At 35.4% G+C, this 17,417-nt stretch overlaps 1 protein-coding gene across 1 annotated transcript; it reads right to left on the minus strand.

The window, feature by feature from the left end:
- Positions 1 to 11,962: 11,962 nt before the first annotated feature.
- LOC131065705 (probable galacturonosyltransferase-like 3) lies at positions 11,963 to 13,823 on the minus strand. The gene has a single exon (XM_058000300.2). It carries the CDS (start codon positions 13,527 to 13,529, stop codon positions 12,438 to 12,440), a length of 1,092 nt encoding a protein of 363 aa, XP_057856283.1. The 5' UTR covers positions 13,530 to 13,823; the 3' UTR covers positions 11,963 to 12,437.
- Positions 13,824 to 17,417: the final 3,594 nt, after the last annotated feature.

Below are 17,417 nucleotides of genomic sequence, written 5' to 3' on the forward strand. Positions count from 1 at the left end.
AATCCCATAGCTCATCGGAAATTCTCTATTCGGAAACCGCTCCAAATGTACTAGTGATTAGGGGTAACAGAGGTTTCACTAGTAAAGAAAGGGACAGTCTTTAAGGTTGATACTGGGATGTTATTATTTTGGGTAAGAGCTAAGGGGTACCACCATTAAAGGTGACAAAAGAATGTACTCTAGGGACAACCATAATTTTTTTCTACTCCCTCTTCTTCTAGAATCTAAAAGTTCATACTATCAAATAAAAATACCTCTAGAAGATGCTCTTGTTGCAACTTGATGTGAAATGGCAGCTGGTCCTAAATGAGAGCCTGGATTTGATCCTCAGAGTCACCAAGTGCTAAATGTGACTCCCTCCAAAGACAAGATATAGAAGAGCACACCAAATCTTCAGCTATTTGAGCACTAAAACTTCTTAACCAGTAGATTAATTGTAGAGAGTCACCAGGTATGTGATTTGCTACCTCCAAAGGTTGAGTTGTTGATCCACACACCAAGACCAGCAAAGATATGATCGATGACTAAGATTTTGTACCCCAAATAGTCATCTATGAACTAAAAGTTCAACGGTCCCACCGGGCATGCCAAAAATTGTTATCACAAAATTTTGCACCTTATGATGATCAACCTTGTGAAACATGGAAAAACCTCCCAAATGTGGGACTTGCAGATTCTGAGGTTGAGTCTTTGGAGAATAGGTTGGCTTCCTAGTCAATCTTAGTGCAGGTGTTGGACCAACCCAACATTGGTAAAACTAATCTATTCTTTGTGTGTGTGTGTGTGTGTGTGTGTGTGTGTGTGTGTGTGTGTGTGTGTGTGTGTGTGTGTGTGTGTGTGTGAGAGAGAGAGAGAGAGAGAGAGAGAGAGATAGAGAGAGAGAGAAGGGAAAAAAGGTTTTCTCCTAGACTAAAAGTTGATCTACTCCCACTTGTAACTGCACAGAACATCAATAAAACTGCCCAAAAGATACGTTAATTCTTATCTAAATCTATCTTTCTATGATTGAATCAAGATTGAAATTCTTAATAATGGAAAGAGGAACGAGAAAATTTCACAGATTCCACTCTAAGAGGAATCAACACTATCACAGATGCTGAGAAAATAAGAAAAATATGCATTCAAACAAAGAGGTAAGAAAAATACATACATTTGCATAAACTAAAACTAGGTAAGGCAAGCAGATTTTATTAAAGTAGAGGCAAGGTAATTTTACAATTGAAGTAGTCATAGACTACTGTAAGAGAAAACGAGGAGAAGATCCTTTGGAAAAAATAAAAAATTTACCTTTATAGTTGAGGCATAACTCAAAATTGAACTACTAACTAAAACCTTAACCCTCCTAGTGTTAGGTTACAAAAATCTGCAAGAGGGAGGAGTTTAGATCGATAAGAAGGATCTGATGGTGAGAAAAATCTCTTTGCAAGATGTCTTCTATCTCAGAAAGAGAAAAATAACCCATCAATGAAGTAATCCCTATCAACAAGCATGGTCGAGCACACTTGCAGGGACAAAAAGTCTCTGTTCTACATTCAAGAGGGCATGGTGGCATCAAAAATCGGCCTACAGGGTCCAATTTGGAGTAAAGGCGAGAAAATTTGGTGGTTGGATGAGAATCTGACCAAGAATGAGGTGTCGACTGAGCGGGAAGAATGTCTCGACCATTGGGTCGACAATAACCCGCCTACAAAATTTTAAATGCTAACGACTCAGAGGAAGTTTAAATGATAGTCGTCGATTAGGAGATCTCACGCGCAGATGGATGCGTGAAATCTCACAAAGAGAGTGCCAAGGGGGCCAACGAAAGACCAAGTCGTGGCTGTCAAATCAAATTTTAAGTTGAGATAGACGGCCAAGATGCATCAGAGGAAGGGCAGACCTACCAGGCCAACAAGGTCATCTGCCATCACTAACATGGTCACTGAGTCATCGGGCCCATCATCCACCCCTCACCCCTCTTATCTCGCATGACCCTTAGCCTTGTATTCTTCTTAGTGTGGGATAAGGGGGGCCACATATTTTGCCTTTGGAACTGCTTACTCCGCACGACCTTGTGCCTTGGTCACTTCGCCTTGCGAGATAAGCAAAAATGCTTATGGTTTTCTTACCCCACACAACCTTCATTTGCTGAAGTTTACCCCTACGAGATAAAAAAAAAAGAATGCCTACTTTGTTATTCCTTATTTTGCATGATGTCACACCATTCGCGTTGCTCTCTTATCCCGCACGACCCCCCATTTTCCTTTCTACGTCATGCGGGATAAGCAAAATGCTTATCATTCTTATCTCGCACAATGTCACATTGCGCCTTGTTCTCAGTGTGGGGTAAGGAAGGGGAGCACCGTCTTTTCTTGCTCTCTTATCTGGCATGACTCTTTTGATCTCTCCTTTTGCCATGCGGGATAACAAAAGGACTTACCGCTAGCCAAATAGCACGATGTGGTAAATAGTTTGATGCACTCAATAACACGACAATCAATAACACACGATGTTGATACAAGATGGCGAATAACATGACATGTTATTTGCATGAGATGTTGGTGTTACTGCAAGGCACGGGTCGATAACATATCATGTTATTGACACCCACATAACCCTCGTGTTATGTGCTCTTAAAAATATAAGGAAGCAGCTAACTCTATTGAGTGCGATGACACGACATGATAGCCACATTGACTAACATGATGTATTATATGACACTGAACTTTTTGAACCAATCTTTGCAAGGGTTGGCACAAAAATATCAACAGAAGCCCTAAGGGATATGACTGGATTGTGTTCGACTAGAATGGTACTGCTTTGAAGTCTATAAAGAATGAAGAAGTGAATAGATTAACAGGTGTTGTGTCTTATAAGAGAGCCCTTCAAATTGATAGCATTAATGATTATGGGAATTTTGTACAAGGTGTAATAAAGGAATTGAGAAGGTTTGTATTCTTCTACTACAGTATATGTGGCAAATCAGATGCTGAAGAAGAATATTGATTATTATTTGTGTGAATTATTGAGATGTCAGTTGTTGGACAACCTTCGATTGACAAAGAAAGAGATGTACCCCTTCGGATATGGTTCTCTTATTATTTACTTGGTATTCTATTTTCTTAATACTTTACCCGGAATGAAGAATGTTGTATGGAGAAAAGATGTTGCTACTGGTAGTCAGATCAAGGAGCATTTGGATAGTTTGAATGATAGTGATGTTGTTTGTCATAAGTTCTTTATGGATATTCCAAAGGAAATGGTTGTGAGCAATCTTATTCCCTTGAAGTTTGTGGAATGGTATAAGGATAAAACTACTTTCTTACTTGACAAGGATAATATTTTCATTGAATTTTTTATTCCAAGGACTTCATGGGTGACTAAGCTTCCCTATGAGGTATTAGAAAATGAGTGTATGAGCATTATGGAGATAATTCTTAAAATTCCTAAAGATTTGAGTGTAGAAAGATTCGAGACATATAATGAGATCATGGGAAGATTTGGTGGAAAGAAAACTAGTAAAGTTAAAAGTGTGTTGAAAGGCAAGAGAGCTAAGAAATCATTTGCAGAGGCTTCATCCTCTATATCTAAGGTGTTGAAATCTAAGCATGAGAGTACAGAAAGAAAGCTATGTGCAAAAGTTTTAATTATGGAGAGCGACGAAGAAGAACCAAAAGAGATCAGTGTGCAAAAGGATGTTAAGACAAAAGAGAAGGTGGTTGTTTCCCATGTTCTTTCAAAGGAGTTTTTTTAATATTGATAGAGTGCTTGAGTTGATTGGGTGATTGGATGGTCTGAAGAAGGTTGGTGAGTTGTATCTTACTATTCTGACATATGATCAAGAAACTATTGAACAGGCATGTGTGACATATTTGCTCTGAAATAATCTTGTTCCTACTAATGTTGTTGATGTTCTTTTAGAAGTGTTAGTAGAAATATTGATTAAAAAATGGCTACAATTGGAAAATATGACAGTGATTCAAGTGAACCCTATACAGAGACAAATTTCACAAAGAAGATGACAAAGAAGTGCCTAAGGGCACATCAAGATCTCAAACTTAATTTGATTGGTTTTAGGAAGATGATGGATAATGTTGCTTGGTTGTATTGGTATTTCCTAAGGTGGCCTGCTGCCACAAAGAGATTCAAAGATGAGATAGACTCTATTGAGTCTCATCGCACTGAGCTAGCCCAATCATTTTATAGTACAAGCATGCTAATGGTTCTATGAGCTCTAAGGTTTGAGATCTCCATTCTTAGTTGTCACTATGACAGAAGCAAATAGATGAATATATGAAAATTTTTTGTGGACTTAAGGATGCTATGGAATTACGGTTTTCTACATTTATAAAGTTGTTGGCAGATGCGAAAAAGGTAGAGAAAAGTGTGGTTAATGTTGATGTCTTTAATATTGCAATAAATTTGTATATTGATTGTGAGTGCCAAAGTAGAATTTTTTTGCAACTATTCTTTCATGAAACTCTTATTTTTTAAGCCTGAAGAAACAGTACAAGGATATTTGGCCTAGTGATGCCTGATAAGTATTTTTGTTCTTGTTTCTCTTGAAGATTTGCATTAGGAAGAGTTGCAGTTTTGATCAGTATGTTCTCTTTTGGTTGGTAGAGTTAACCTTTGCCTTTTATATCAAAAGGGGAGATATTTTGCTGATAAGAAAATAAGTTTTGAAGAGAAATTTTTTGTTTTGTCATTAATGACGAAGGGGGAGATAGTTACACATATGTGTGTCTTTGTTGTCATTGATGTCAAACCTGTTAGTGGTCTAGAAGTTGGTGTTGTTGGTCCAAATATATTGTGATGAACTATGATGTTAGTATGGATGTATTATTGGGTTAGTGTTAAGAGTTGGAAGTTATGTATAGCGGAAGTGTATGGTTATGTTTATTCTAGATTATGTTCCTGATGTATGTTTGCATCTGGTTGTTGATTCAAATGCCTCACTATATGCTACAAAGTTATTGGCAAATTGGTGTTGTGTCTTCTAGATGAATTAGGATGATGATATAAGGTGTTTCCAAAAGTTCAATATTCTTTGTTTGGTCCGGAAGTGATGTTGTTATCTCTATTGATTGTTCTAGTGAATAGTATCATGGTCTAAAATATGTGTTCGCATCAAATATGTTTCAATTGGTCATGTTAGCTATTGTAGAATGGTTGAGCTAGTAGATTGATTTCGTTTTTCTAGTGGTTTGGATGGTTGATTCGTGAGTGAAAATGTTGACTATCAGTCCTAATGTTATTTCTAGTAGTATGCAGAGGAATGTGCTTCTTTCCTCATCTTGATATTATTTTAAGGATGTTGTAGATCAATTGTTATTATTCTTAAGGTTCTATGATTCTTTTGTGGTGGACCGCTTATTCTGTTTTTGGGTTCAAATTAAGATTTTTTTGGGCTTAGCAAATCAATTTGTATCAGCTTATGCATTTTGGTTTGTGTGGTGGCATGTAGTCTTTTGGTGTTATTTGGAAGGTGTGTTGACTTGGTGTGAACCCTCACACGTCTTCTTTACCTTCTGAATGATATATTTTGGGTCAATACTATGTACATGTTACAATTTTCTTTTGGTCAACCCTGAGAGATTATTTTTTATCTGATTGATATATAATGGGCCAGTTAAGTTTGACATACATGTGATGGTATGGCATGGAAATGAAGTAATGTGATGAGATGTGCAGAGTGAATATGATGAGATGTGTAGAGTGAATATGATGCGAAGTTAAAGTGAATCAAAGGTCCAAAAGTATTACAGCACAGACAAATGAGTATTAAGTTGTGAACTGTTATGCATGAACTGATAAATGCTATTTTATATATGGTTTAGTCTATTATTCTTGTTGTATTTGGACATATTTTTTTGTACCTTTCCCTAAAGAAGTGATCTTCAATTGAGCAAGTCCTTATCTTGTATCTTGCCTAAGGTTGTGTGTCTTAGTTTGCAAGTCCCGAGTAGTGAGCTCTCCGGCTGGTGGCCTTCCATATTGTAAACAATTAATATATATTGTGAGTTTGATTCTCACTATGGTTTTTCCCAGTTTGGGTTTTCCATGTAAAAATTTTGGTGTTCTTGTGTGTATGCATATGTTGTTTCAGAACTACTTACTTTAATACATGTGTGTTTGGATGAATGTTATGGTTCAAGTACTTTAATGTGATTAAGTTTTTTGTATGTTGATTCACGCCCCCCCCCTTGGCCCCTCTTAGCATCTGGTAGTATTCAACAGGTAATAGTTTAGATGGCTTAAATTTGTTTTTTATTTATTATGGTGGTTGAAAGTTTTAGGTGTAACCTCTCTCACCATTTTCTAAATCTTTATATGCACAATCTGATGTTGAACTTATTTTTCTTTACTATAGTGGTGGTAGTATCAAACACCACTCCTCTCACCATTTTTTGAATCTTAATGTGCATTCTTTTTTGTATGTATTTATCAACTTTTATTTGAGCTTTGTAGAATTATGTTATTGTATTTTTACTCTTATTAGTTCCTTCCATATCATGAAACTATAGGTAAGGCAGTGTATTACTAGTTCTATTTTGCACCAATCATATTTTTAAAATTTTATTATATAAATTATTAGTTTTTCATGTTTATTTTATTTTAAGATACACAATTTTTAACTTGAAAAATGTTCAAAATTATTTTTTATACAACTCAAATTCTTACCAAATTTACTAGTGCCTATTCTGCTAAAAAAATAGTGGTAATTAAGTATTCTTATACATGCCTAGTACCTTAGTGGGGAACATATTTCTATTTTAAAAGCTAAGATATGATTGACTTTTCTTTCATGGAAAGGACTTGTAGATAAGAAGAAATCACGTAGATACTTTAGAAGATGATACTAAAATGAAAATTCTTTTTTACTGCATTGACAAAAGTGTTATTCTAATCCATGCACTTTGAATCCTTTGACTGATCTATAGCATGTGAGAGGATAGGAAATGAATACATTTCAATGAATTCAAATATAAGGACATATAGATGAATCAAACAAACCTATGTTTCATTAGCTCATAATGCCTGTAGAATGGATTGTACTTAGGTAAATTTATGAAATGTATGGAGAAATATTGAATATAGTCATTTATAACCAAGTAAATGAGAATATGAATAAAAAATTATTGGGGAACAAGCAAAACCTCAAACAAATTTCTTTCATTTGTTGATATGTATTTGTATTAAGATCTTTCAAAAAGGACATAAAAACTAAACGACAATCAGCCTCGGTATTCAAATTCAACATTATAATTCTTCCCCGCACTAAGGTGTGTGTAAATCATAACATAATATTGAATCTCAACCTATGTAGCCACTATAAAAAAAAGCATGAAGAGTTAATATTTAGGCAAAAAAGTATACCCAAGTCAATAGAAAATAATGGACCTTGTTGATTTTCTTTGTCAAAGTTTATCCTTGTCATGCATGCTTGTTGAGAGCTTACAAAATTGAGGAAAATATTTAATGCATAGATTGTATTTCATGAATGATAAATAGGAACAAAATATAAGCTTCCATGGCTATATAAAAAATTCAAAGTGAATAAATTAGAGTTTGTAGTGGCAATAAATTACACCTATATAAAAATTGATATGTCTTGCTTCCATATTGTGTATAGGACTATTTCACACCATGTGATGAAGCTTTGCTACTACTCGTGAATATCTATAGAGAAATTTGACCTAAATTGTAGTTTCCATCTACTATGGTCTCCCATCTACTATACCATCATTGATACTAAATATGATAGTGTGAGTGATATTATATGCCCAAGATGCAACAAAGTGCAGCTATCGAAAAAATGCAGTACATGAAATATACTATGATTAATTGATACTAGTAGCTAATATGATATTTGCTAAATTATGAGAAGGTAATTATTAATGTGGTGACATAACTTGAATAACCCATTTAATATTACATCACAATAGTAATGATGAGATAAGACATGTTATTGTAAATATAGCTACAATCTAATTTTTAAATACGATATTTGAGTTTCTATTAATGAATGTTCTATTTATATGTTGTTTTGATTCTCTTTTATTTTTTGGATACCCTCAAAGATATAATGGGTGTTATAAATATGATTAGTATTGACAAATACATCATTTTAGATGTACTAAAATAAGCACAAGAGATGGTAAAAAATGAGGATGTCATCATTTTAAGATTGCATCATAGCCATTTGAAGGTAAATATTATAAAATCATGAATAATAATGCATAGAACATCCCACATTAGTCATAATGAATTATATCCTTATGTATTTGTTTGAATATGAATAGTTATGACCAAAATAAAAATTCCATAGACAAATTGTCATGTCAAGGAAGGTGTATACACATTTCACTATACTTATCACAAGGATTGAGTGGTTGATCACACACTTAGAGGTCAAGAATGCAGTGAGAATGTCAACTAGAGAAACATTATCATCATGAGAGAACTTATTATTGCAATGAAAGGGATAACACAAATATTAAACTTTAAATAAAAATTAAATATAATGAATGACAATATTATGATTTGTAAATGAATATAGATGTTTTTTATATTTAGAATTGAAATTAGAAATAGATCCCCTTAAAGTTTTTTTCTTTAAATTTAATATATAAAAAAATTCAATTTGAGTCTACAATTATGGGGTTTATTCTACAAATGAAGATCTAGATGTGAGTCCTAGATTTGATTATGCAAATTATGTGCTTTTTATGTTTCAATTACCAAATTCATTAATGTCCATTCCACTAAAGAACCAGTGATACTTAAGAGTACCTTTACATGGCTAGTAAAGGACTTTTGGATAAGAATAAATCATGTTGATGGCCAAGATGGTGATATTGAAATAAATATTTTTCTTTCTATTGTATTAATTAAAGTGTAATAATAATAAATTCTCTCTGAATCATTTCCTCATTGTTAATGATCAATAATTAGAGGATATGGGAAATGAATGCAATTCAATGAATTTAAGTATAAAGACATAAGGGTGAATCAAGAAAACCAATGTTTTATCAGCTTAAAATACCTAGTAAAAAGAGTTGCTCTCGACGTAATTTGTGAAATGTGTGGGGATTACAAATAAAAGCATTCAAGTGAGACACGAGCAACAATTTCTTTGAGTTTAGTCCCTTGTCAAGTTATCTTTCCTCATGTTTAATCATAAATTCAGTAGTCTTACATACTTTGTTATTGTAATATCTCGAACTAAACCAATTCCTTAAGCATATAAGCTTGATATTAGTTTTTGGAAGTATTTGTTTGAGTTGGCATAATTGGAGTATATAGTTGAAGAACAAAGAAGTGGAATCTCTACATTCATTTATAGATTAGATGTTTCCTTGCCAAAAAAAATAGTGCTAAAAGGTAGAAGAAGAGTACTTGTAGGTTATGCCTATAATGAGATAAGTGGGAGAGGTAAATATAATTTCATATGAGCTCCATATTTAAATAAATTAGCTAGAACAAATAGCAAGAGACATGAATAGATCGATGGATAAACACGAAGCATGAATATACAAGAAGGAAGAAAATGTTCACATTGAAGTTAAGTAATTTATTCTATAGAAATGTGAAGATTTTACCCTTGAAAATTGAAATTGTGAATCTCTTTAAAAATGCAAGATGTCACTCCCATGTAAATTAAATTCACCAATTTATTCCCCATTTTTAAAGCATCATTTTTCTAGTTTACTTTATTTGTAGAGTGTTCCAAATTTGTAGTTAGTATCACATACTTATTTTTTAAACCCTTTAGTAAGTTGACATAGAGCTTTCAATTTTGTTTAATCTTGGAGTTTGAAAATATTTCTAGTCCCACCTCAAACAACACAACCATCATATGATATAACTACTTCACTTTTTAAAATTTCACCTTTATGTCCTAGGGGTTGAGATCAAGTGGTTAAAGCATTGGGGTTTCATTGTTGAGGTCCAATTTCAAATCCTCAAAGGGACATCTAACATGTAGAATTATAAGTTGGTTTTCTACTAGTTGGCTTCTAGTAGGAATTTCTAAGTTGTTATGTAAATATTAATGCTTGCAAGAAGCAAAGAGTAGTGGTTGTAATATGGAGTCAATTAATAATATTAGCTAAATTAGATGCTCATTTGAGCTATATTTGTAGACTATCAAAAATTTAAAAACCTTTATTACTATTGCATGAATTGAAATCCCAATATCATCAAACAAACTTCAATTTTACAAGATTTATATTCATTCTCTATCATTTTTCTTTATTTGCAATGTCGATAAAAAATCACTCCTTTCTTGTAGCCTTGTTATGTTGGTTTAATGGTGTTTTAAGAGTTTTTTTGGTAAAGGTCAAATTGATCCATTAAAAGTGTAAAATTAAAAATGTTTACTAAGAAAAAAAAAAAGAAAAAATATAAGAAATGTAAAAATACAAAAAATAATGCCTAGTTTGCACCTTTGCCTTTTGGATATTAAAAAAAAGCATGCCTATCATACACTTTTGTGTTTTAGGTATTTGATCAAAAGATATGTTACACACTTTTCCTCTCAAATTTATAAATTTTGATAAATGAAAGAAAAGAAGAAAAAGACACATGTGGTGTGCCTAGCATATTTTTTAATCCATAAACTAGAAAGAACATTCTTCAGCTAGTTCATTAACAATGTACAACCATTCTTATTCAAACATAGCACACATGATTGAAATTAAAAAGCATGAAATGAGCAAGGAAATGAAACAAAAATAGAGAACAAATACCATTAAAAAAGACGTGTTTACCTTGGAGAAAATCTTTGTGGGTAAAAATTCCAATGAACTTGTGAGTATATGGTAGTGTCACATTGTACTTTATAATGGAATTAAATCTCACGGGTTAATGATAGAGCTCCAAATAATAGATGTAATACCAAAGATTTAAGATGCAAATGAAAACAAACAAAGATGTTAGCTTCCTACTCAAATCAAAGTAAAAACTCTAGATCAATTTCAAAAAGTGAGAATCCAACAAAGCATAAAATAAACTTACAATTTCATTCTAAATCAAATACTTTGTTTCTTTAGCATTCTATTAAGTTTCTCACTTCATTAATCTATAAATGAATCCCAACCATTGATATAAATTGAATTTTGTGAGTAGCTTTAATATTTAATTTCAGAGAGAAGTGTATATTCTATATGATTGAAACAAAAGAAAAAAATAGTATTATCAAAAAAGAAACAAATAATATCTACATTTTCTCAATTAGAAGCGATTGGAGCTATAAAGGATCCATCATATCTCACATAATAGACGAAAGAAGCCTTCAACTACAAAATCTTTTTTCTTTTAGACCAAATCATGTGTCATTGATAAAAGATTATTTAATATTAATAGAAATTATGACATTATAATTTTTCTTAAAGAACATATAGCTTGAAAAATAGCTAACTTCTAAATTTTTATCTAAATATTTTCTACATCCTCAAATAATCATACATCTCAATAAAATAACAATAAATAATTTTTTAATAACCCTTCCAAATCCGATCTACATAACATATACATCAGCACTTCATGATTAGACAATTTCTAGGAAAAATGTTTTCCTCATCTTCACAATGTATAAGAAAATCGAATCATTTTTTCACTAAAAACATTCTAATTCACTTCTAAACTTGGCAAAGCCTTTAAAACTTAACCACGTTGACACGCGAATCCATCGACAGTGACATGGTACTTTCCTAAAAACGATAAATATACAACAAATTGACAATTGAAGTGACATCTTACCAAATAGGGTCAAATTTAGACTAAATTTCGAAAACTTTATAGATTGACAGGAAACGCGACATCTTACATTTTCCAGACGGAAATTTTAGAATAAATATTATTTAAACCAATTTTTAATTTCAATATTTAAAACATTTATAGAGGAATACGAATTTGAGAATAAATTGGCAACTTCCACCTTAATTTCCCTGAGAAAGAAAAGACAAGACCAACTTCCTTTACAAATCGTACTTCTTCATTCCACAAAATACGCGGGTTTACATTGAACGCGCTTTTGTCCACCATTTTACATAGTAAATGAATCCTTTCTTCACAAAATGAAAGAATCGAGAATATATTTGGCAACTTTAAATTCCAGGGGGTTTCAGGTTACAAAATGTCTGTTACAAGAACAGAAAGCAGAGGAATATATATATAGAGAGAGAGGCTAAGTACAAAATTGACAGAGAAACCTGTGAAATCCGGCCCCCCAAGGCAGGGATTTGGAAATACAAAAAACACAAAACCTGTGTATAACTTTTCGAACAATCCCAGACAGACAACCAGCCAGTCTGTGGCGAAGAGCAAAATGATGAAGCACTCACTCCTTGTAAACATAGAGCCCAGCTTTTCCTTGTTCAATCCTTGAGGAGCACTGCGGCCGGCGAGGCTTGGGCTCTGTAAATGATGATATTTATTATGGATAAAATGCTTCATTGAGTAGTGTAAGCAGAGAGGGGCTGAACATAAAGATCATAGGGAGACCAGAGAGTATCCAAAGGGCAGGGTCTTCTGGAATCCAAGCGAAGCCAGGGTTTTCCCTTACCGCTCCAATGTAACAGACTCACCGGCCCCGGATGCAGTGACCGGCAGCTTCCAACAGCATTATCTCCTCCCAGGCCGTGCTGGTTCCACCTGTGCTCCACGGGTTTCACCATTCCCCCAAAAACCAGAAGAAATGGAGGCAAGGAGCCAAGCTCATAAATTCTCTTCTCTTTCTGGATTTTCATCCACTCCTCCACCATTACCCTGTAATTATTGCGACGCCATCTCAAAAGATCGATCACCATTACCCCTGTATTGAAGTAACAAGGCGTCCTTCCCTCAAATGTTTTGGCCAGAGAGCCATCGGACCAGAAAGCCTCTGTGAAATAGCTCGTCAGGTTGGCATGGCAATACTCAGGGGCTCCGATTGGATTCTCCCCAAGCTCTATCCCCCACAGCTTCTCAATGTCATCTATTGCAATAAGATCGGAATCCAGATAAATTACTCTCTCCACACAAGGCGGCAGAATATCTGCCAGATAAATCCTCGCATAATTTAAAGGCTTCTCTAAGGCCTCCCTAACAGAACTCGAAATCAGGCCTCTCACGAGGTTTTCGTCAAAGACATAAAGCTCAAAGTTGAGATAAGGAAAAGCCGATTGCACCACCCTTTGCAATTGCAGGTCCTGATGAGAGACCAGAAAATGGAAGAAGAAACTTTCAGGGCAAGAGGCGTGTTTAAGAACAGACAAAACGGCGGCCATGGATCCTCGCAAATACTCCTCATCTAATGTCATGGCTATGTGCACATACCCTGCCGCACAAAACGACCCGTTCCGAACAGGACATGCCTTCCCATTGCGAAACGCCGGAGCTTCTCTGAAGGAATCCGGGTCGCGTAAACTGGCCCGAGAAGATCTTACAGTAGGCATCATTTCAAATCTCGAATACCTGGCCGCATCTGCTGCAACCCAGGCATCCATTACAACAAATGCACCAACCACAGAAATGAAAATGAAACCCCGCAGAATCGATCCCATCTCTAATGTATTATCTTGCAGAAGACCAGAAGTCAGATCAATTTGAGTCCTTCAGAGGCCCAGGGGTATTATCAATCCTGAAAAAAAAACAGAATCGGAATAAAGAATAAACTTTGCTGCTCTTGGTTCCCCTCCCTCACAAGAACAAGTCCTGGCAATGAATGTAATATAGGCCTAACCGCAGAGAGTTCAAAACCAAATTTCGCGGAACTTCACTTAATACACAGCTTGGATGACACGTTTTGTGAAAACGCGCCCGGCGGGTCGGCGAGCTCTACGCGGAGAACGCTTTCCCACGCTGCGTTTTCATTTGGTCTCTCAATCTCACCATGTGATTTGTACCATATTTACTTTTCTCACCAAATAGATATTGTGAAACCAAGGCGGTGGCGCCGGTCATCCGGTCATCCGGTCAGCCCTTGGATTACATGAGCCCCATTGTAGGAACATCCTTTTATTTATTAGGGAACCTGCCTAGGGAGATTACAAACAAATAAACAAGCCAATCCTCCTGCTGCGCGCCAGCACAGACTTACTTTATCTAGCTGTCATTCCGTACTTTTCAAGTGGGATACAGCAAAGCTCATATACGTTTGGTACCTGCGATCGTATACGGAACCGTATGGGAGGGCATCGGCCAGGCTGGCATCAACTAAATGGTGGGAAAGTGTGGGCCCATCCAGATCAGGCGTTGCAGGCCCATTGGCTGGATCCACACATCCCATCTGAATTGATTGAGATTGATTGTGGGCATTTCAATTCAAATAAATTCAGCCCTTACTCCCCATTTACCACTTCTCTCCATCTGTCAGCTTTAGAAATGACCACGTCATCTACCAACACTTACGTGGCCTTGCCAACTGAAGTTAATACAATTTCATTTATTTATTTGGTCACACCTCATTTACGTGCGTAGAAAGTTGAGAACAGTTGATCTCAATACACGTTATTGTTTTCAAAAGATCTAAGATATTGATATCGTCTCCCTTCCTTAGTCAAGTCAAAAAACACTGAATTAGAATGTTCCACTCATCCATGTCATTACCCACCTTATCGCTCGCTCCTCTTTTATGTGATTTTAGTCCAAGTCAAAAACAGTTTATCACTATATTGTATTAAAGTTTAAAGCTATGTTCTTTCTTTTTATTACTCCTTGATTAATTAAAGTTTTTCAATGACTATCACTCATCTAATTAAAGCTTAAGCTATTTTTTTTCTTCTTATTATTCTTATGATTGATTAAAGGTTTTTTTCATTGACTATCACTCATCTTATTAAAGCTTTAAGCTATCTTCTTTTTTCTTCTTATTCTTATGATTGATTAAACTTTTTTCATTGACTATCATTTATTTTATTAAAGCTTAAGCTATATTCTTCTTATTATTCTTTTTATTAATTAAAGTTATTCTCATTCGTCTCTTAATTGTTATTTTTAATTGAGGAGAGATATTTACTCCAAATTTGATTCCATTTCTTATAATGTCAAGGTCTTGTATATGGTAAAACTTGATCCTTGGTGCCTTGTATTTGGTGAGACTTGATTCTTGTTGAGCTTTTTTTATGGAGGGGGAGTATCCATCCTTCCAAATTTGCTTGAGACACAATCTCGGTCTCATATATGGCTTTATTTTTTGGAGGAGGGGTATTCATTCCTCCGGATTTGTTAGAGACATGATCTCGACCTCATCTCTTATGATGTCAAGGCCTTGCACTCAGCAAGACTTGATCTTCAATAGGCTCATTTAGAACCATTCAACTTCACCAATAGATCAAGGGCCTATTCATCAAAAAAAAAAAAATTATTGATCATTATTTATTTTATGTGTTTTTAAAGCCTATTTCAAGAATTTGATGGTTTGTATGAACATTTTTTTAATTTTAGACAATATATTACAATTTTAAAATTTATTAAACTGTATAATTTAACTTGTTTTTTATAATAAAGCAGCCAAAACAAGGGGGCTGACCTGAAAAATACAGCAAGCCTCAGAGAGAGCATAATCAGCACACGCATAGTTGCCAAATGACAGTCAACCAATCCCTATCTTAATCATCAAAAACATAAACCACCTGCATCTATAGAATAACCCAAGATTGATAACAATCTCATCCATATAGCAACTTAAACAGAAGATGACCGAAAAGGAATTAACCTTAAACCATCTATCCTTAGAGGTAAGCATATTGTTCAAACTATAATAACTAAGGAAAGTAAAGAGACTCTTAACAAGCCTGATAGAGCTGATAAAGAAATTAAACATAACAAGGATCCAGCTAATCCTGAAACGAAAACTAGAACAAAAAAGGAAAGCAACACCCATTAATCACTTTTTCCAGCTCCCATGTGCTGGGAGAGCAGCAACTTGGTCCAATCTTCAGCAAGGAATTCAAACAATTCCTTCTTGGTGTCACCTTCTAACCCACCCTGGTTCACTTTTTCCTGGTGCAGCAAGCACATTGTAGTGGCCGAGGAGTGTATGACTTTAATGGCAAATTTCGCAATTTTGCTGACATGGGAATCTAGATAGTCCAGCTTCTTCTTCACACCGTTCAGGTCCTCGGAGATAACTTTACACCCCACACAATGCACCACCTCCTCCTTCTCTCCACCTTCAATAGCAATCTGACCGCCCTCAGACTTCCTCCCATCCTCCTTAGAGATCTGATTATGAGGGGGGGGAAGTGGCAGAAGAAGGGGAGGTGTTCTTATTATCTTCCTTTACGATCTTAGAGTCAGGGGCATCGGTATCTAGCTTAGAAGACGTTGATCCCTCTGTGGCCTCCATATCATCCTCAGCCTTATCGCTATCTTCCTTCTCAGAATCTTCCTCACCTTCTTTGGCATAGTTCTTCCTTGCAACAATTTGTTTCATACAGGGTTTACCAGCAAATCTGTTGGACCTCCGAGGGGTCACACCATCCTCCGCGTCAGACTCAACTAACAAGATCTTGGGTTCTTTCTTGGGTTTTTTGGAGGTAGCTTTGGTAGCGGAAGGATTACATTTGTTTTTCTCCCCAATTTTAGGGGAAATGAGAGGGGAGTGGTCAGGGAATTGACATGGCGTATTAGGATTTTTCAAGGTCTTTTTATTTCCTTTTTTAGTACCAACAGGGGGGCCCTGGTAGGAGGGAGCGGGATCCTCGCCCTTTTTGTAGAGCCGAAACATTAAACCCTGGTGAAGGATGGTGAAATTGTTGTCCCGACTCATTCAATGACGAACCTCTTTAACAGTGGATTCCAAAGCATGAAGTAAAAAGAACATAAAGGAAATAGTATCATGGTTGCGAAAATGATTGAGCAACGGGAAGTGGTAGTAATAGAAAACTCCATATCTTCTCTCAAGGGTAAAATATTTCATGATAATTTTACACACCTGGTCCCATGGATAAGGTAGGCATTCTTTGTTGAAACCCCCACGCATCTTAATTGGCTCCTCGCCCTTTTTTTAGAATCTATTCATACTGGTCTCATCTGTGACCCTGCTGGTTTTCTTCCACTTCCTTCCCTCAGTAGAAAGTCCCATAGCCTGGGCAATGACATCTTCATTAATTTCAAACGAAATATCCCCCATAACAACTCTCATGTCTTTCAAGCTACTAACAAACTGCATGGGGAGGTTTTCGTCAAACCCAGTCATGGCTTCCACGAATGGGATAATGCCCGCTTCCTTGACATACATCCAAACACATGGGTCATTGCGGAAGCAATCATCAACAATGTTGATGCAGAGGGATTGGGCAAATGAGTAGATTGTCTTGGTTTCTTCTTAAGGGTCTTGGTTTGCCACCAATCAATGGTCTAACTTTAATGACCTTCCAAAGATCTTGAAATCTTGTCACTAATCCTTCCCAAGGATCTTCACAGCTCTGACAAGTTGAGCAAACAAA

The sequence above is a fragment of the Cryptomeria japonica genome, chromosome 7 (genome assembly GCF_030272615.1).
Source record: "Cryptomeria japonica chromosome 7, Sugi_1.0, whole genome shotgun sequence".
Lineage (NCBI taxonomy): Eukaryota > Viridiplantae > Streptophyta > Pinopsida > Cupressales > Cupressaceae > Cryptomeria > Cryptomeria japonica.

What these genes read in the sequence shown, in the direction of transcription:
- LOC131065705 (XM_058000300.2), bottom strand. Translation starts at nt 13,529, where the DNA reads ATGGGATCGATTCTGCGGGGTTTCATTTTCATTTCTGTGGTTGGTGCA.